We start from the raw sequence: 21998 nt of genomic DNA on the forward strand, positions 1-21998 counted from the left end.
ATCAGCCCAAATTCTCCACAGATGTTTATGCTGGAATAATAAACCCATATCACACAAGTTAAATGAGTTTTTGCTTTGCTTTCAGAACCAAATTCTGAACGTTTGTTTTAAAATAGGATTGAAAATAACATTTTGTGTTCTGCAGGAATTTGTTTTGCATGCACTTTCATGATAGGAAAGTCCTTGCTAGTGGAAAAAGCCACCTCCCTTGCTGGGGGTAAAAAAAGTTCACATATCAGTTTCCCTTATTTGCCATAAGTAAAATACAGCAAGTCAAGAGCTAGAAATTGCACTCTTCATAGTCCCTGTGATCTAAAATTAATGTCTGGTGTTGGTATGCAGAAGGATCAAGTACTTGCTCACCCACTGAGGACAAGGTGCCAACTGGTGAGAAATTCTTACTATGCTTTTCACACATTCACACTTTAGCACCCGAAGTATTAAACCAACTTCATTTTTAAGGCCTCTTTTGCAGGTCTCACTAAACACGGGGTTTTTCAGAAAGCTTTACTACCCCTGAAAGGCAGCAAAAGAATGTATCAGTGGCCCATTTCTGCCTAGACAAGGCAGACTAGCCCTGTGTTTTTCCATGTGCCTGCCAGCCAACACTGACCCGGGGCTGGAGCTGCTGCCACCCTGGGCTCTGGCCAGGCTGTCCCCCCAGGCAGCAGCTCCAACGTCACTACAGGGGAAGGAGAAGTGCCAAAAAGGAGATGGAAAGAGGGAAAAAGTAACTTAACTCCAAGGTGCAAAGTCTAACTCACGGAAATCAGCTGCTCTTTAGTGGAATAACAGCACTGAACCATCCCAAATCCTTCCTAGCAGTTGGATGTCTATTTTATCTTCTGGCCAATAATTCAGAGGTCATCCTGCAAAGCAGCTGATGAGCCTAAACTCTTTCCAGTACAACCTCATGTCACTTGTGCTAATTTAACAGCTATTGGGAAGGGTGTTGGAGATCTCTGCAATATTACTTTGGTATTTCACAAGAGATGCTGTAGAGTTGCACAATATTGCTCTCCCTCCAAAGGACAAGGATGCCAATTCATAAGGCAGGGAGGAAAGACCACGGAATGCAAAGTGGATTAGATATTTTGATTCCTTTCCAAACTCTAAGCTTAAAATATAAAAAACTTTGGCAACTTCTCCCCCATAGAATTTGAAATGCTAATTTCTAACTCAATGGAGAAAAGTTCTTGCAAGGATCTGAACAATACATATGCAGGATTATTACTCTGCAGCTGAGAAATTCAGAACAGACCTTCCCTGTGGAGGAAAAAGCAGGTAACCACAACCACAGGAGAGGTGTTTACCCCAGGCTTAGGTCCAGCTGATGAAGGAAGCTGTCCCTAAAGCCCTCTGCAAAACCACAGCCTTTGCAGAAAAGTCTGGGGAGGAAAAGCAGGGCAAGACAGATTGCTAGGACCATCAGGCTGCACAATATCACATCCTTGAAAGCTGATGCATCTCCCATAATATGCAATTTTGAAGATCTCAGAAAACACATACTCAGAACCTTCTGACTGAGGAAAGTCTTGGAGGATCACATGGAAACTTTAAAGACATTATTTGTCCTTTGGAGCTCTCAAAAGACAAAGTGGAATTTCTCATTGTGCACAAATACCCATTTTCCTGCTCCAAAGCACCCAAGAAGGTGAAAGAGGCACAGAGGGGAAGGAATTTCCCCAGGGAAACATGGACACAGACACGCTTCTGGATCTGCATGGGAGATGAGCAGCTTCCCATCCACCCCAAATAACTAAACCAACAATTCCCTCACTGGAGCGTGGGATCTGGTCCCTGCTTCACAGCTATTGTGTTTCATTGTAACTGAGATTACAGACTCAAGCTTTCAACTCCATTCCCTCGAATTTGGGTGGGTGTAGTGAAGTGACAGATCCCTGTTCTCAGTCAAGCCAGTTTCTGTTCTTTTTTAAAAGGACCATAAACCAAATTAGATGGGATTTTATGAATGAGCATTTTTAGGAGACACTTTAAATACAAGTTTATGAGAAACACCTCTATAAACAACGGGCAACAGAAAATTATCTGTATCCTGTAATGGACTATGCAAGTGACAAAGAGCTGTCAAACATAAAATAATCATTAAAAGAGAGTTCTTATTCACCTGTGTGCTGTAAAATTTTAGGCAACTAAATCTCCTTCATTATTTCATAAAACAATAAATTTGTCCCTATCACAGCTGAAGGAGAGGGGATTATTATGACAATTACCAAATTTAACATAAACTGAGTACAAAGATACATTTATCTCTTCCTTTACACCCAGGGGCAACAGCTGTGCCCTTGCTGTACACTGTGCCCATGAGCATTGCCCACTTTCTGTCCTGTCTGGGCAGAAACCTCCTGACAATTTATGGGGGAGCTTTGGAGTTTTTTTATCAGGGGTTTGGACCACATGAGGGTGTAAGAAAGACTTTATGAGGACTTTACCTGGAAGGGGAGTGCATTTGTGTAGAGACCACACAAGATTTAAACTCAGCACACGTAATATTAAGGCGGGGGGGGGGGTGGGGGGGGTGAAAAAAGGGAACTGCATATATACATATATACTATGTTAGTGTTTAAGAGAGTGGGTGAAGTGACTAGACCTCTTCCTTTGTATAAAGATGGAAGGAGATTAAACTGACCACCTTGTAGCTCTGAAGTTATGAAATCCCACTTCCACGTCAGGACATGCTACATAGTGGAAGAATAATCTGAACTGAAAGCTCTGGGGAAAAGTTAAGCTAATGGGGACTGATGACATCACTTTCAGGATTGGCACCACATCATCCTGCATGCCAGAAACTGCTCCATCCCAAAAGGCAGGATCCTCCAAGGGCAATTGTCATCAACTCTGCAAGCCAAATCCACCACTTGGAGGCATGGAGCAAGTTTTAAATCTGTAATTCATACGAACTCATCTGTGTGATTTGTAGGACCTGGGGTGGTTGGGTGACACAGGGACAACTAGGCTGTTGCCATCTTTGCACCAGTGTCTGAACTACCCACCAGAACAGAGCTCCTGCCTCGTCTTTAGACACCACCATCTGTGAAATCCCTGATAAAAAGGTGTCAGACTCTCCCCACATGTCCTACGCATCCTCCAAGCAGCCCTGAGCGCTGGCCGGGGACATTCTGCACGTCTCATCTCAAAGAACTTCTCCACCTTTTATCAAATGCTCTCAGTGAACATTTTCAATATCATAAAACATTGTAGGTTCCCTCAAACAACTGCAGAGAGACATTTGAGATGTGTGCCACAGATTCATAGTGGGAAGCTGCAGTACAAAAGCCTGATAAAACCAGGGAATGAAACAAAGGCAACAACAAAGTGCTGCTGTCACAGATTACAGAGCAACTCACCAACAGCAGAGAACTCGAGTCACTCATTGCAACACAATTAATATCAGGGGAGACTGCTCCTTGAAGTACTACCTTTCAAATGGAAAAGCTTTGAGTACTCCCCAGCTCTGGCTACACTGTCCTTCTTCCAGGGATAAAACAATAAGTAATTGAATTCTAAAAAATAAAATGCTCACAACTCCACATAGAAAATTAAGATCTCCCTTCAGAGCCAAGCAAGATTAAAATTTTGTATTTTTTCCCCCCAAGAAATACAGTGGTTCCCTATCTGAGGAGAATCTACTGCAAAGCATTAAGCAAACAACAAGTATTTATTCAGCAAGCACTCATACAGCACCATTTCACAGTTCCACAAGGAAGGATCCCCAGTACAAGCAGAAGCAGCTTTAGGAAGAAAATATTTTACAAGCTGGCTACGCATTTTTAAACGTATTCCATAGAGGCCTTTGCTGTCTTGCTGCACTGAGGTACTAAACATTGCCTGATAAGAATGCAGTTCCAGGATTATTATTATTATAATGAAAATGCTAATGGGGAACAACACTGGCAGCTCTGGAGGGCTCTCCCAGGCCTCTTGATGCATAGGCAGAAAAGTGCAACTTCCACAGAAATTTTCTTTCTGAATTGCAGAAGGGTTTGAGTTTCTAAATCCTGTAGGCTGCAGTGAAACTTCCAGATGGAAAGGAAACAGTTTGTCCCTTCAGGAATTCTTACAAACTTGCATTTTGATAAGACACGTCAAATAAATAAATTCAGATCAGTGCATGGAGGAGGCAGTAAAGGAGGGTGGGGTTCCTCTAAGGGAACAGGTCTGCTCATTAAGCAGCACTCACTGCTGCTCACACCTCCATCACCCTCTTTTTCCTCATTTCCCTGTTCAAATCTGCACACTCTTGCTCCATGACAAAGCCACTGTTGTTTTGCAGCTGAAGCTCTTGCTAGCCTTCATACATGAAGCCCACAAATCCTAGAACACCTACACAGCAGAGCCTCCTGCTCCCCTATGAGTCATTAGGCAGGCTGTCCCGCTTGCTGATGTCAGCCTGCACCATCCCTTCTTCCTAAACAAATCCTAAAACGCCTCGAGCATCAATTATTTTAAAATATTGTCTTCATTTTAATCCTGACCCCAGTGGCAAAATTACAATTACCAAGCAATTCCAAGTGATGCAGAGTGTCCAACAACCTCCAATAGTTGCTACGTCAACGAGGAGTAAGCAGGCAGCTCCTCGTGTCACACATGAGCTCAGCACAGAGCATCCGAGCCGGCAGCAGCGGGCAGATCTCGCTTCCAAACAGGCAGAGAGCAGCTAGGATGTGTCACCAAAAATACAATCAAAGATCAACTGCATCATCCAATCTCATCTTGTACATTTTGCATGAGTGTGTATTACACAAGCCCTACTCACAGCATGCCTAACCTGTGCTGGGTGGTGCGTGGCTGTGGCGCAGCAGCAACCTTCCCAGATACTAATTGTCTATTCCCTGCCTAATTGCTCTTGCCATTAAAAGGGCTTCTTTAATGCTCAAGCTTAAACATTTACTGTCTTCATTTGAAGGCAATGCCCTTGTCACATTCTGAGGTTTAAGAACAGGATCATCAGCTATTTACAGTGTACAGCTGAATTATCAGAGAAATATAGTTGAAATACGTTCCTCTGAGCACATTTACATCCTAAAGAGCCATAACCAAAGCACAGGATAAACAAGTCACACACTGTGTTTGCAGTGCACAGAGTGCAAAAGGCGATGCAGAGCATTCAAGGTGAAAGCAGACAGATTTGACCATGTAGCAACATTAAGGAATGAGGATTTCCCCACTCTGCACACACCCTATCACAAAGTCAACAGGAAAACCAACAGCTGATTTAAAATGCTTACGCATCCCTAAGTGTACATTCATGGGTGAGGCTATTTATCTTAGGCACTGCAATAATACAGCCAAATGAATGAATAAAATGAATACACAGCACTGCAGAAAATCTAGATGCAAAACCAGGCTGATGCCCTTGCTCTTCGGTTCTCAGCAAACTCACTGTCCTCTGCCTGGTTCATGCTGGGAATATGTTTGAAGAGTTTGAGACACTTGATCACATCCTGGATCAGTGAAAAAAGTTTCAATTTAAAGGAATTGAACATCAAATAATTCTTTTTAACATTTAAAAAGAATGTTTTGATTTTTAAATAATTTAAATTATGCCTTTGTTATCAGGAGACCTACTCACCATTCTCTTTTCAAATAGAAAGAAGGGCTTGAGGGACATCCCAGCTTTGTGGAGAATATTTTATTTATAAGATTTTTCTCAAGTGATAATTAAATTAACAGTGGTAATTAATTAGGTTAACAGCTGAAAGCAATGTAACTATGATGACTCTCAGCATCAAGTTTTCTTTCTGTCCACTCTTTCTACAGCACAGTCTACATGAGCAAATGCCCAAGAAATTTGCAGCAGGACACCCAAACTAGTTGTGGTACTGGAGATTTCTCCTCTCATAATTTGGTGAACTTACCTGTAGCAGACCTTATAAATTCAGTTCTGTTCATGTGCCTACAGTGCTGTGAATCCTCACAGAGTTGCGAGAGGCAAAGCCACTTGGACAAAACACTGTTACAGGTTTGTTCACTCACCTCAATACAGCCACACCAAAACTCAAAGCACACACAAAGGAGGAGGGTCATTACGAGGACCCAGCTGTTTGGTCTTTTCTACCCACCTCACCAAGCTCCCCGCCTCTCTAACCTTACATAAATAAGTTTAACATAAGCAAGGGACTACACACTACTGAGGTCAATGCAGTTTCCCCATCATTTCAGAGAATCCAAATACTGCTCCAGAACACAAAGTTCTCTGGACCTGACTTTTCCAGATTCTTGTACAGACACCTGTATTCGTACACAGGCACAGAATTCTCCAAGTCAGAATAACATCCATTTATATCTACCCTGCAAAATGGAAACAGCTATGTCAGGAACCAAGGCTGTGAAGAATCAAGCACCCCCAGCCAGCTGCTTCAAATCCATGAGATGAACAGGCTCAGTGCCCATCAGATCTCAATCCCTTTCCTTGAAGACCAAAACCACCACCAGCTGGATATAATCTGCCTTCCTGAGCTCTGCTGGGGACCAAACTGAAGCTGCTGACCTTAAAATCTCAAAAAAAAAAAGGAGTCCCTGAGCTCAGAGCACCAACTCAGCTGTGTTCAGGCACACTCTTGTCCCAGCCCTGCAGTGACATCCAGGTGCCATCCTCTGCCTGCCACTCCCAGGGTCTCCCCCTCCCTGGCAGACAGATGGCCTGGCCAAACTTTGGAGGGAGCTGGTGAGAGGCTCCCATGGATTTCAGCGGGAGCTGGACAAAAGCCAAGGTGAATTTCCTCTGCAACAACACCATTCCCTGCCACTGAGCTTCTCAGGCACAGCTTATCACCATGGTTTCTAAAGTACTGCTGGTACCAGAAAGTGAACACCCTCCAAAATTACTGTCTTCCTATAACACGAGCTGCATCACATGTTCTCCTTCGTTTATCTCCTTCATTCCTTGCCTTCACATTAAGTTTTGCCTTTTACTCCCCACATTAAGCCACGTGTTGGCTGATGGACATTGGCACTGCTGACAGCAGAAGGGAGGAGAGCAAGGCAGACTTTCCTGGTCTCTTAGATGTCAGTGCATAATAAAAACATCAAAAACATCACATGTGGCCACCCCCAGTAATACAGCCTCATGCACCTTTCCATGAATATATCACGGGGGAACAGAGTTTTGTTCAAGGCACCTATCTCCTTAAGGTTACTTCACTGCCTGATCCAGGCTTGGAAACTCGCCTTTTCCAAACTTCCTGGGGCTTGGCTCAAAGCTCACCTGGAGAGGTATGGACAGATCCAGCTGCAGGGGACTCAATTACCCCACTAGCCCTGGAGGAACCAGCAAAGAGAAAACATCTCATGTCAGCCAAAAGAAAGGTGTGCTGTGAGCTAGTTCATCATTAACCTGCATAGTACACACTTCTACATGGTTGTGCAGCTTTCTGCAATAATTCTTAACACTCAGAGGCCTGATAGTCGTTTTGACATTATTTATAAAACAGAATTAAAACACAATTTTAATGCTAGAGGGCATTTAAATCAGTTAAGTTTTAATCCAACAGATAATATAAATATCAGCTTCAGCAGTGAAGAGATTTACAGGTCTAATCTAAACTGGATACTTGCCACACACCTCATAACAAATTATTTGTAATGGATAGATAAGGAAATACAAAGATAGTAAAGAAATGAAAATAATAAAAGAATTTAGGCACAGATGAAACACCTATCCAGCACCTTCTTAAATCAGCTAATACCAAAATCTCAAGCATCCTTAGAACTGTAAATTTAACTTGGACTGCTTAAACTGAGGTCATTCTGAGCCAGACCACGGCCATTAGATAAGTAGGTGCAGCCCACTAACATCAGAGACACTTCCTTGATTGTGTCAGCCCTTGGCTTGCAAGAGACAAAGCAGGAGGTATTTTCAGACACAGATTTCTACAGCTGGAAATGTGTTGCATTGTGGTTTTCCAATAGCTGAAGTTTAAACTCTGAGAGGATTGAGGTAACAGCAGCTATCAGATATGCTTGGTAGAAGAAAGAAGTGATTTGAGAAAAGATTAATTCCCTTTAAAGTAGACATTGTCCAGCCAGATTCTTAACAGTGGCTTGACCAAAATACAGTGGTTTTCAGTCAGCAGCAACTTTCACATTGACTTTTATGGACCCTGGAGCAGACTTTTTTCTGGTAACTTTTTTACAATGTTGTTTTCATGTCCCTTGTATTACAGGCATTAGTTTTTTTTTAAAAAAACATGTAAATTGTAAAACATTACACTACCTTGCTGACTAGTAAGTTGAACTAAACCAACAGTTTAAACAGCTCAGCTCACAGCTAATAAGCAATTTAAATAGCTTTGCTTTGCTAAGCTCAAGTAGCTGTATCAGGTTTCATAGCACGATCAGTCACTGCCAAATCCATAGGCAGCATTTAAATGAATCATTAGCAATGGTCACCCCCAGGAAAAAGAAAAAAGGAAAGTAAAAGAAAAAAATATTTTAAGAGCTAAGAATCAATTAATTGTCACAATTTCTTTGAGTACATGCCCCATATGTGACACTAAAATGTGCCCAGGAAGCAAATCCCACTCAAATGCCTGGGCCAAAATATACTCATGCAAGTAAGAATGACTGAGCTCTGTGTTCTGACCACGACCTGCTTCACAAAGACACGTGAGTACAGAGCTGCCCATTTCACAGAAGGACAAGCTGGAGCATGCAGAGGTGAAGGATTTGCAGCATAGATGGAACCAGAAGAAAACTGGGAGGTTGCTCCTGTGCCATGTGTGCTAAGCCACAGCTGCAGTAATGCTATCACAAATGCACTTCCAAGTTCTCCAGATCAGAAAGGTGAATGACAAGATAATTATGTGAGACACTGGGAAAATGCATATTCACCAAACACCTTGTCTGAACTCTGTACAGAGTGCAAGAGAAGGCACAACCCACGCTGAAACCCGCGGAATGAATGACACTGGGAGCTTGATCTCATGTGCACCAGTGTAAGACTGAAATTACTGAGAAATACATTAAAGCAGTGTATTGAACTGACCAGTGAACGTGCCTGCTCCCTGTACAGGTCTGCATGATCTGACACTGCATGCAGCAGCACAGACAGGAGCACAACCAGAGCTCTCAAAAGCCTTTGCAGCCAAAGTCCTTCGCAGCTGGAACAGCTCCGGAGGCAGAGCAGGACCACACCAAGGCCAGAACTAAACTGACTGACAGAAAGGGTGGAGGAGCACTGTGACCTTCCACTCACTTCTCTCCAAGCCACAGCTAAACTGATCTACCAGAATGGAAATGGTTAAAAATGACAGCAACTAAAACATTTGCCTTTAGAGACACCCAGGTAGATCGACAGAGGCAAGTTTCCCATGGATGGATGTTTCTGATCATCCTGGACTCTGTGGGGCAGTGCTGCTCCGAACAGGTTTCAATACTTCTTTCTCCAACCCCAAGGACAGTTTCTCTTTTATTTTCCAGTTAAACTTTGCATAATTAAGAAGCAGATGAGCCCCTGTAATCCTGAAGAGAAACGTAGGGAGATACTCACTTAGATCCTATTTCTCCCTCTGCCCCTGTATTTCTATTCAGTACTCCAGAGTATCAAATTTGGACGTGTGCATGCCATTTTAATTCATTATTTATCCATACAGCCTCACATTATATTACTTTGACAACAATTAACAAATCTATAGTGGGAATTTGGACATTTGAAAGCAGCAGAGGAAGCTCAGAAACTGGAGAACGATTCCTTGCCACACGGGGGTGAGGAGAGGCAAGGAAAAGGTGTAAGAGAACATAATAGGATAAAAATAAAGTAAATTAAATGTGTGGGTTTGGAATCCCCCAAGACATTCTGGTCGAGAGGATCTCAAACCTATATATAGTTCAAGCCAAAGGCACAACCTTAACCTCTGTTCTCTGATATTTAGTTCATAAACTACCCTAATGCCAGCATTTGGCGTTTGTCCCCTCATACAAGTTAGAGGATAACAAAAATGAAGGACTAATTTTTGGAAAGACCAAGCTGAATTCTCCAAAAGGCTACCACATGTGGTCAGAGACTCCTGGCATATTAAAAAATGTTTAAAAGAGAAAAATATGTGCACAAATTAGGGACCATCTGGCACAATTCAGGCAAGTTTACCGTGTGCCTCCAGCAGCCAGAGCTCCGGCAGAACCGGCGCGTGGAACATGACAATGAACTCGCCGCACATCCCGCAGCTGACCGGCCAGGGACCGGCCCCGCTCCGGCCCCCGCTCCGCGGCATCCCGAGCTCCTCCCCGCTCCTTCCAGCGGGGATTTTGCCGCCGGTGCCGTTCCTCCGCGGCGTGCCCGCTCCGCCGGCGGCTCGGGCGGCAGCCAGCGATTAATTACGGTACCAAACGCGTCCAGGGCAGCGCTCACGGGGCGGCCGCGCTCGCCCCGCTCCGCACCTGCGGCGGGGCCGGCGCGGGAGGCGGCGCCCACGCGCGGCTCGGGGCGCGGTGCCCCGCGGGGCCGGGGCCCGGCGGACTCACCCCATGTCTCGGCACCTCTCGGCGGCGGCGGCGGCACCCCCGGGCGGCTCCCCGCGCTCGGCGGCCAGCGGCGGCCGCGTCCCCACTTCGCACATGCGGCCGCCCCGGCTGGCTGCGGCTGCACGGCGGCTGCACGGCGGCGAGAGCCGTCCTGCTCCTCCTCCCGCCTCCCTCCCCCCTTACATAACCTCCCTCCCGGGCGGCGGCGGCACCGAGCAGCTCCCGCGGCACCCGCCGCCCTGCCAGGCGGCAGCGCGGGGGCGGCGGGCGGGGCGGGGCCGGCCGCGCCCGGGGCTCCGCTCCCCGCCCCGGGCCCGGCCGCCGGCGCTCGGCGGGTTGTGCCGCGGTGCGCGGCCAGGAGCCGGTGGGGTGCAGGGTCTCGTCCTCACGATGCCCTCGCCGGGGGACGGCGAGCCGCCGAAGGGGACGAACGAGGCGGCAAGAAAACTTCGGGGGAAGTTGTGGGGTGTCCCCACGCGGCCCCGCCCGCGGCCGGGGAGCCTCAACGGCGAGAGGGGTGAGCCCTCCCCGGGGAGCGGCTGTCCGGGACCGGCTGTCCCGCACCGGGATGCCGCGCCGCCAGCCCCGGCTCCGCGGCGCGGGCACGGCGCGCTGGTGCCGGGGATGCGCTTCCCCCTGGAGGCGATGCCACGCCGAGGGATGCCCGGTGAACCACGAGCGGGTTCTCCCGCTGTCACGCCCTCCCCGCGTTCCGAATCCGCGCTCCCCGGGGCCGTGGGGGCGCAGCCTGCGAGCCGCGGGCTCGGCTCTGCCCTGTTCGGCCACCGGCAGGGCAGGGGCCGCACGCAGCCAGCTCCCGCCTGCTCTGCCCAGAAATGTGGGAGGTCTGCATCTCCTTTGGCTCTTCTCAGCCTCGCTGCAAGTCTGTGCCACACACCGTCCCAAAACTATGTAGGTTTCGTGAAAATAAAGGGGGACGATTCCTAAGCAGGGAAGGAAAATTGGACTAGCGTGGAAGAGCCGTGTAATGGCTACCTAGCCGCGAGGGTGACACTGGCATCTGAGCGGCAATCACAGGACACAAATCCATAGCAGAGCCGTGGACCTGCTCGTTCGAGTGTTCACAGGACTGTGTACGCAGACACACTTACTCTTTCATGGAGAAAATACGACCAATTCACACATAAAACAGGCTTTTAACTTCACCCACACAAAGTTATAATTAATACTCTGCCACCAAGAGTGATTATTTTCATCTTTTTTTTTTTTTTTTTTTTTAAATCTCACGTTGATTTATCCTTTCTTTCCAAGGAAGATTAGAAGTTGTGGGAAAAGTTTTATGTTTGCTTGCTTTTACTTCATGTGTAATAACTGGGGGTGTCCCTAGTATTGCCTTGGGACATCATGGAAATCCTGAAAGAAAAACTTAGCCAGCATCCAGACTCCTTCCAGCTGTGGACAGTGGAACCCTTTTTCTGACAGACAACTATTTCTTGATGTCTGGAACACCAAAATGGAATTTCAGTCCCATGCACCCAAAGTCTTTTCCGTTGGAGGGAAAAAAGAGCGGGGGTGAATGACACAGACATTTCCACAGGGCTGTAGGATGACACCTCTCCCATGTACCTGCTCTCTTTACCACGATCAGAGGGTTACTGTGGGTGTTGAAGGAGACTTAACTCCTTACCTAATCACTGATGTAAAACTTCCTATGTCCTGTTCTGCCAGCTGAAGGTGAGATAGCCTCTGATTTCCTCTGAGATACCCATGGCAAAAGTGACAAGCCTTTCATGTTCATGATGACCTGCATCCTTGAATATTGCTTTGATGTGACCATTTTGTCTTCTAGAGGACACAGTGAGGGGTGACATTTTCTAAGGGTAAAAACAGCAGCATAGAAATCTTGTGGAAAAAACTCTCACCATGGATCTGAGCATTTTATAACATTGTTTTTACACCATTTACCGCATTTTGTTAAATCTCCGTTCATCAGAGAGAAGTTCTCTTGGTCCTCTCTAATTAGCTCATTTTGGTGAGTATCCAAAAGCTGTGTATTATGAACCAGTGCTGCATGAGACTTACAAGCATCTAATGGAATTGGATCAAAATGGGGTAATGCCCTCACTATGTGTGTCATGATGAGAATTGGCAATTGGAACTGCAGTTGCCTTAGCATTTTCTAATTTTTAAATTTTTTTCCAATATTGCATTCAAGACTGTGCTCTCAACCCCATTTATAAAAATAAAGCTTAAGTTTATGGAAGCATAATTCACATGATACAAGATTTTGTATATCGCTTTTGTTCATAAGGTCTTTCCACTTCATTATTGCTCTTTGCAAAACTGTCTTCTAGGACATAGAGGGTTTTAGTCCCATTTTTCCAGTACCCTGAGACATTTTCCCTGGTAGACAACAATTTAACCCAGTTTTCTGTTCATATTTGGGGTAAGTGCAGTCCCTTCATCTGAAATTCCCACTGTTCTTCCAAATGGATGAGATACTCCTCCTTCTGAAGTGTGGCACATTGTTGTGGTCCTCTTTGCCAAAAAGAGGATGAAGCCCTGTCCCCACTTCAAGTCAATGGTAAAAGTCCCATGGATTTGAGTAAGGCCCAGATCTCATGCAAACCACTTAACAATATCAATATTGAATTTTTTTTTAATTTTTCTACAGACAGCTCCATCTTGAACATCTCAACCGTAACTGTGTCCTAGTTTGTGTATAGTTCCCATTGACTTATTTTTGTGTAATTTAATATTCCAGTTGTTTAAGGTATTTTCAGTTCTCTGGAAATGAGAACTATAAATATTCTATCACAATTAATGAGTTCTCAAGCTTCATATGTGACATGATCTTTCATTTCCGAGCTGGCTCAGGCACAGGATGTGTAAGGGAGGGTAAATCAGTCCTCATTTAGTATTCACAAGTGTGCCCTTATTGCTGTGGCACGCTTAGGAACACTTAAAATACTGAAGGCACAGGATCCCTTGGTAGGATTCAAGCTGAGGAATAAAAATATCCACATTCTGTAAATGGGTCTAACTTCTTTAGATGAGAAATTTCTTCTATTCCCACAGGCCTCCTAAAGATACAATTTTTTGATTCCTAGATACAGGATGAATATCCTTTTCAGAAAGCTGATCTAACAATCAGGACTATGTACCCAGCATTTTGAAAAGCAAAGAGCTCACTGGGCTCTTCCTCTCTCTGTGTTTCTGTTCTCTCCTTTTGTTTGGTTTCACTATTGTTGTCTTCTGCCACTCTATTTTATTTTAGATGTAATTTTATTGCAGAATAAACCTGCTGTTCAGTCTTTTTAAACTATTACACTTCAAGGTAGATTTCTCTCTATTTCCCATGGCAGGTAGTATTAAATAAAATATTCAGTACTGTGATTTTTCTCTTTTTTCCAAGTAGACTGATAAAATCTGCATTTTTTTAATCCAGCAGGACTGTGCCATTTCCCTTTTTTTCCCCCCTTTGACAAATAACTAACCATTTTCTATCTTTAAATGTTATCCTGGATTTAACCAAAATAAGCTTGGGGAATTCTTGATTTTTACATTTGAAACAGAGAATTAGTTTTTTTAGTCTCCTGACAAATGGAGAGCTAATGTAATTATAATATCACTGGCTATAAAATGTTAAAGGTGAAGCGACAGAAAAAAAAGGATTTTCAATAATTATGTTGAAAATACTCTGATTTGCAGTATTTGTTTTTAAAACCTACTTAATCTAATATCTAATAAATAATTAGGACAAAAGATCTATTTGCTTAAAATAATAAACGCTCTTGTCCTTTCAATTAAAATGTTAGAGCTCACAAAAAACATGAGACTTTCAAGTTCTCCAGCAAGACATCTGATTTCTAAGAAAAAAAGTTTTTCTCTTCAGTCTCCTTCAGAAATAAGCCAGAATAATAGGATTACTTTCTGTCTCTTTAAAAGCAAAAAATAAAAGGGAAAAAGTAATTTAAAAGCAATTTAAATTGGTTTTAAATTTAAATTTAAATTTAAATTTAAAATGGGTTGCATGTTATCTTACTATTCTGTGCGGTTTATTCTTATATTTACTTAGTGCCAGGAAGCACCTGTATAACTGGAGTCATAGAAGGTTCATGCCCAGTTTGTACTTCACTTTTTTTAGAGTTATCCTGTGAAAAATGCAAGTACCAAATCCAAGCAGATGTTTATGTAAATGCAAAGAGCTGTCTTTGTCACATTATGGTATATGTTGCCTTCTGAATAAAGACAAAGGCAGCCAACCAAAAATAATTTAAAATAAGATCTTAAAGAGAGAAGACCTGGACATACAAAGAAAGCCAGCAAAACCAGAACGATGCCCTGCAGTCACCACCAGGACTCCAGCCTGGATGTGAATACCCAGCAAGGAGTTGAAGGCTACAAACCTGTAAGAGGCTGTAAGAGTATAAGAGGCTGCTGGAGTAGAAGATGTTGACCACTGGCAGAGTCAGAGCAACTCTGTCAGCACTAATACACAACAGGCCAGATCCTCGAGGCTCCTTTGTACTTTGGTCTGCTAGAAATCCAGCTTGGGACACATCCAGGAGTGCACACTGAACATTTGTAGAGGTGGTGCCGCACTAGGAGCAAACCTTGCTCCATTATCAGATCTTTATTTTGTACTTACTAGGTAAGAAAAAACAGATAATCCCAATTCTTCTTAATGTTTTCGTTGATGTAGACACTTTGATTATGTCCACTCTGCTGTAAAGGAAATAACTTTGGTCATCTGTATGTAGTGGGTCTTGCTGCTCTGCTCTGGAATCATGCTGATTCGAACTGGTTTGGCAGGGGACAGACTGGGACTCTGCAGGTGATGAGTGCTGCATGTGTCCTCACAGCTTGTATTTGAGTCTATTTACTTGTTCATATGCACAAAAATACTGCTTTTTGGAGCACACATGCATAAGTGAAGATCTTCATAAAGCCGCTCAAAGGCATGTACAGATCTCCCAGATGATGAGATAGATCCTGACTTGCTCCTCAAAACTACCAAATATGTTCAATTTTTCATTTCCAATATGCAGGGCTTTGCATTTCATATGGCACTTAAGAAGCTATCAGCTTTTTCACTCAAAATTTATTTTGGGGGCTTTCTTTTTAAATCCCCAGAGAAGAAAAAAAGGTTCCATTTCATCTGCAAATACAGATTTTGATTCTGGTTTCCTTCCAGGCTTATATCATAAAAATCCTTTTATTTGCATTTTATAAAATGGGAGTTAGAGCAATCAGGCACCAATTATGCAAACAGGGTAGATTAGTTTTCTCTTAAACTAATTCAGATCAAAATTGTTGGTCCTGGCAGGCCAAATTATACAAGAGAAAGGAGAAGGAAAGAACTGTGTGTCTTGTCTGTTAGAAACAGGACCCTCATATTGCAACTTGGCTGTCACAATGATGGTGACAGCCAAGGCTGCAGCAGAGACACAGATAATGGAGAAGGGAAAAGATATTCACATTTTTGGTGAAAAAAAGCTTAATTTTCAAACATGCAGAATTGTATGACCATACATTTCAGCAAAACATTTTGCTCACATGTAAATTTCCTTGTAGCTTGGGAGTTTTTAATTCTCAGGCCCTTTCTGCCATCTGTAACTCAATCTCTATTTTTTAAAGAAATTGCAGACATCTGTTTAAATACCCATCTCTTCCATCAGATGGAATTTTGGATTCAAAAATATAAGCTCAGAAATAATACTAAAGTTGGATTTCATTTCCAAGCAACCACAGAGTGGCATTTTCAATGCTGCCTTCCCAATCTGCCCACTGTGCTGTGCTGGCTGTGTCGGGCTCTCCAGGACAGCAGCAGTGTCTGCTCTGGGTCCTGCTGCATGGGGGCAGAAAGAGATGGGGAGGTGGAAAAGATCCCCCCAGGCTCATTGCAGGAGCCAGGGGAAGGAATGAGAAGGAAATGTGGGATGTTCCTGGAAATTGTAGTGAAAATTGTGGTTTATTTTTCTTTTTTCAGCCTGTCCTTCTCCAAGTCATCCTGTTTCCCCCCTGCCCTTCTGCCAGGGTCGGTGTGTGCCAGCAGGCAGGTCTTTATCCCCCAGCTACCTCCAAGGGTCCCTCATCACTGTGTTCCCATTGTCTCCCTCTCAAGGAAACTCTATAGAGAAGGGGAGGCTGAGACCAATCTTTTCTGAGCATTTTTGTTTTCCAGAACTGCTGCCTTGGCTGCCTGTGGGAATTTGTACCTCAGACTGGTACAAAATATCATTCTTTGTGTTTCTTTGGGCATCACTCATTGGTGGACTTTAACCTGTAATCAGCCCCTTGCTTGTTCAACTGGAAAGGGAAGACATTTCCTGGCACAGCAGAGGTCTGATTCATTTCCAGGAATGCCCAAAGGCTTTTGTATTTTCTCGTGGGCTGAGGTGTGTGGATTCTTTGCCTGGATGAATTCTCCAAGGGCTGAGCAGCACAGACTGTGCCAGGTGGGAATGAAGGCACACAGGATTTCAAGCCCATTTACAAAACCTGATGGTTGAGGTGTAGTGGTGAGTACCCCAAACAACTCACCTGAGTTCTTAAAGACACGAGGGGCACCACACCACAAGATTTTCCTCCTCCAGTTAAAGATAAAAAATATCTTGACTTAGGGAAGTCAGATCTGGCTCAGAGATTGCAAGTTGGCAAGGCCCAGGACTATGGGTGTTTTTCACAAACAGGGATAATTTTCATTTGTGAAGAAAACTGTTTGTCACCACAAAAGCTGTATTTTGCACCATTGTCTGGAAAACGTGTTGAGCAGACTGTCCTATGGAAAGAAACTGAGATGCATTTAAGAAGCAGGGTAATGTCTTTATGCTTCCAAAATGCATTAGAAAAGAAAAACAATAAAATCAAACCAAACAAATAAACCACAAACAAATAAACAAACCCTACTGACCTTAATTTATATCACTTTCAAATACATTTAAAGAAAAGTTAAAGACCTTGACTTATACCAGTTTTTTTCTAAGTCTTGCTAAACTACAATAATTAATTAATAATAAAAGTGAAGCTAGAGGGCCACAAATCATGCCGGTTTTACTACACTAAAAACTCAGATCTCAAAAAGTAAAGAATAGCAATTTGACAATAGAATAACAAGGTTACAGCTCCCACAAAGAAAGATACCAGGAACACCTTGATGAGAAAAACCATTTTAAAGGCCTCAATTGGATTGCATGTTGAGCTGGGTATCTTCCTGGATAGTTCAAGGAGTGTTTCTGCATTCTTAATTCTACCCAACATTACTTTGTCCTGCAACAAAACCTTGATGACAAAATATATAAATGCTATCACTCAGTTAAATAAACATAACTGCTTTTTTCTTTCTTCAGTATTTTTCTTCTCAGAAAGTATCTACTGCCAACACTCCTTAATTCAATCTTGCAAAATTCTACATAATATAAGTTATTACATTCTTGTATGTAATGGTAAGCACAGATTCCACTTTTCTTGAGAAATGTCATGGTCCTTGAGACATGTATAAAATCCATACTCTTTGTAAAATCAGAGCAAAACTTTAATCAGTGCAAATATTTTTTAAAAACCCAAACATTTTAGAGACAGTTTTCAGCTCAAGCACACAGAGGAGCACTCTCTAGATGCAGAGTCCTTTCCTGGGTTTAGAAGGAAAAGGATGGCAGGCAGCAGCAGCCATGGATAATGTTAAACCAAGTTTTTCATGCACAGTTCAGTTTGGGCTTTGGAGCCAGGGGAGGGGTCACTGTGCACCACCATGGGAGATGACACCAAACAATTCAGTTTTACACCATGGGACTTGAGCAAAGGGGAGCAGAACACTTACAACTTCCAGAAAAGCTTTTAACTGTGTTTTGTTTTAATTTAGTCTTTAGCCAACAGAGAAATATGAACATACACAAATCAAAACCTTTTCTACATACTCGAGAAAATGAAGTCAACACTACAAAATATGGATGACACATTCATCCATATTCATTTACTGTCCTCTATTCATTTACTGTTTCTTTGCAGAAGAGCACATTTCTGTTGTGAATGTACCAACATTTTTCTAAGTATATTTTGATCATTTTTGTGCAGGGATAGGCTAATCTTCATCAATATTCACCTGCAATAATATTTATTACTGTTCTTCTGCTTCTCTGACTGAATATTCTTTCTGTGTCCATCTGGTGAGTACCCTTTTCCCAAAATAGTTCATGACCACTCTTTCCTATATTTGCACAAGAGATGTACTATTATTATATTTGCATGGAAGAAGTTAGGTGATCCTCCAAAAATGTTTTTCAGTGATATCATTTGTCCAACTTGTAAATGGATTTACAGTTCTAAATGTGACATCATAAGTGGTATGTGACAGAACATCTAAGCAAGAAATATTTTGCAGTCTCCAAGGAATCTAGCCAGAATTGCTCTTTTTTAGATCCTGTTTCTTTGCCCAAAATAATTAACACTTGTTCATAGAGAATAACCTGCAGCTATTGTTGTTCAGTATTTAATGTTTTTCCAATATTTAAGGCTCAATTGTAGCTGGATTTAAGAACATGGCTTTTGAGATACAATTCCACAGCATGAGCTGTTCTGGGAAAGAGCAGGAGCCAGCCCTGGAAGCATAACAAAGCATGTTTTGAATGCACAGGACATGCAAAGCCACAAATGCCAGCCAGCACCACATACTTAAAGCTACATTCAACAAACCAGAATTTCCTCCAGCACAATAATGCCTGCTGTGACAAGTAACTAAACTCTTGAGGAAACAGCTGTTAAAATGCATTTTCATCTCCAGCTAAAGGAATTCTCACTACACAGACACCTTCAACAAGGTGATGCTTTGCATTTTCCTTTGTTTTTACATGCAGGCATCTCAAAGCAATAGCATCCAAACAGCCAGCCCTGGCCCCCACGATACCCATGGAAATAAACCCTTCTTTTGACTTCACTGGTTGCATGATTTGGTCATAATTGATTAATCCTCATTCCATTCCTGTGGCACAAGGAGGGATACACAGAGATCACTTCACACATCAGTGCAGCATGGTTTTTCTGGAAAACAGCTGTTCCAAAACAGAGGAGCCCAGCATGCAGTTTGAAACAGGATGCAATGGCCAACACTATCTTCATCTGGAACAATACAGGAAATGCTGAGTGGCATCACTTAAAATAGATTTTGGCCAGCATACAGGGATTAAGAGACTTAATTTTCAAAAGGTGCACTGGGACCTTAAATAACCATAAATAGTCAGGATTTTGTATTGGTGGCTCACTGGAAGAGCAGCAGCTCACGCAGTGTGGTGGTTCCTCATGACAAGGGAACATGTTGCTTCCTTGCTGGATCATCTGCAGCTTCCAACAGGGCCGATGGGGCTCCCACGTCCAACAGAGCCACCACAAAGTCCTGACCCCGTGGAATGCAAAATCACAACAGTACTTGGAACCAGCGGAACAAGGATTTCAATCCCTGGAAATAGTCTGTGAGATCTGGCAGCAACATTTCCCATCAGATAGTAACTGTGAGATCTTTGATATCTTATATAACTGCTAGCCTTAAATAAATCGTATATCTAGTTCATCATTTTTTTCCCCTGATTTAATTAGAATCATGCTTAGTTCTTCAGGTTGGTGAAATCTTATCTTGCAATATGCTGCAAATGCTACTGCTTGGAGATTAGTGTTTGCTTTTTAATTAAAGTTTTTACTTGAGAGGTTTGTGATATCCCCACACTACCATTTAAGACCAAGAAAATAACTGTGTATTATTCTTAAAATGGGCAGCCACAGCATAATAAGAAACAATCATATTCAGCATATCACCACAATCTACTACGTGCTTTTCATTTATATGTGAGATTTTCTTAGCTTGTTTTTAATGAGCCTCCATCAGAAGCTCCATCAGAACTATGAATTTTCCATGATAATATCTCTATATTTTTAAAATTTAGACTGTTGAGTAGTCAGTAAGATCTTCTGCACTAGTTCCCCAGCAGCATCAGAAAGTTCAGCTGAGCACTGCCCTGCTAAGCAGCTGATTGCCTCCACAGCAGAGCTTGCAGGTGGAGTGGGGAAGGGGAAGAAACAGCTACAACTCAAGACAGCAGGAAAGGGAGACCTGAAACGGGAAGGGTGAGCAGGGCCACAGCAACAACAGCACTGTGGAAATGGTCCAGGAGAGGAAACTGCTGCAGGAGCCTGGGGAAAGATGGAGAAGGAATTACAGCAGAACTAAGGGAAGAAAGGATGCTGTGCCTTGACGTCTGAGGCAGAGGGGTGCCCCAGGAGGGCAGGAGGGGATACAGAGGGGTGGCAGCCAATACATAATCTCCTGAAATATTAGGAACTCTTGTTTGCTGGAAAGAATGATCTCAAGTCCTAATTTAGTAACAGGAGGGAGAGTTGTTACTGCTCTGAGCAGTGGTGGCCCAGACCCCCAGAAAAGCATCAAGCTCCACACAGCACAGAAATAAACTGAAAAGATAATTCCTAGTCAAAGAGTTTCCAGGTTCTGTGTAGGGCAAGGCACAATGCAGAGATGCACAGAGGAGTGCTCCCAACAGGAAGCAGACTGCTCAGACCATCTTTGCAAAATCCTGCAGGCTTCTCTGCAGCTCAGCTAATTCACTTATACCTTATTTCACTGTAGCACAGTGTGGTCTCAATGCTGATTAGTATGACTGGAAAATTCTGATTTGCAACTTTTAAAAATTGTTACTTAACAGTAAAAAAACACTCTCATTTTTAGTTAGTACAAAGCTGGCCTATAGCTCAGCTCTTGCTTTCTCTAATGGCCGTTAAACTTAAGCGGAGCTGCAAAGAACATTCAGGAACTCTCCTTACAAGAGAAGGAAAGGAGACCGGTTCCTGTGCGAACAGCTTCTCGGTAAAGTCATCTGGGAAGAGCCATGTTTAATAAATGACAGAGGGAGCATTACTTAGTCCAGTTCCACTGACCTCAACCTTGAGAGGGAGCAAGACCCTGAAATGCTGTTCTATTTCAGTGCCTTTAGCAGAACCTGAACCTGTGCTCAAACTCTGCACAGGGACAGGACAGGCAGGGCAGGGGCTTCATGGCACATCTAAGGGCAGATTCAGACCTGGGCCTCAGAGTGAGCACGGGAGCCTCAGGGCAATGCTCCAGTGCCCACAGAATGCCACCCTTCTGAGAAGGGAGTCTGGCAGTAAAACAGGAGACCTAGATATCCTCTTTAGAGGTTGAATATTTGACTTTGTATCCAAGGCAACTGATTGGAGTGCAACAGGCAAACTGCATCAAGTGTCCAACCCAGGAGAAACGCTACACCTTTGCTGAAAGGCACAACACTTCCCCCTGCTAGATCCTGGGCTTTGCAAGGATCTGAGTTTCGGATTTAAACACGGCAGCAATTGCTACCAGATGTGCATGTCAGGGCCCTGAATGCACTGACAGCCCTTAATTGGCATGACCAGCCCTGGCCCCCTTGCCCCAGGCGTGGGGGCCCTCGTCCCTGCCCAGCCCTGCTGTGCCTGTTCATCTGGGCAGTGACCCACATGCTGACCTGAATTTCTGCCTTGCCCTGGACTTGTCT

General features: G+C 43.6%; 1 protein-coding gene across 3 annotated transcripts in view; it reads right to left on the reverse strand.

The window, feature by feature from the left end:
- HOMER2 (homer scaffold protein 2) overlaps positions 1-10674 on the reverse strand; it is a 58941-nt gene extending 48267 nt beyond the window's left edge. Inside the window, exon 1 of one of the 3 annotated variants that reach the window (XM_021537552.3) lies at positions 10483-10674. In XM_021537552.3, the coding sequence (XP_021393227.1) occupies positions 10483-10577 (95 nt within the window). In that variant the 5' untranslated portion in view covers positions 10578-10674. The remainder of the gene's footprint in view (positions 1-10482) is intronic. The other 2 variants (XM_021537553.3, XM_021537554.3) reach the window with 2 other exon arrangements.
- Between the last annotated feature and the right edge of the window lie 11324 nt (positions 10675-21998).

This window comes from Lonchura striata, chromosome 11, assembly GCF_046129695.1.
Source record: "Lonchura striata isolate bLonStr1 chromosome 11, bLonStr1.mat, whole genome shotgun sequence".
Taxonomy (NCBI): Eukaryota; Metazoa; Chordata; class Aves; order Passeriformes; family Estrildidae; genus Lonchura; species Lonchura striata.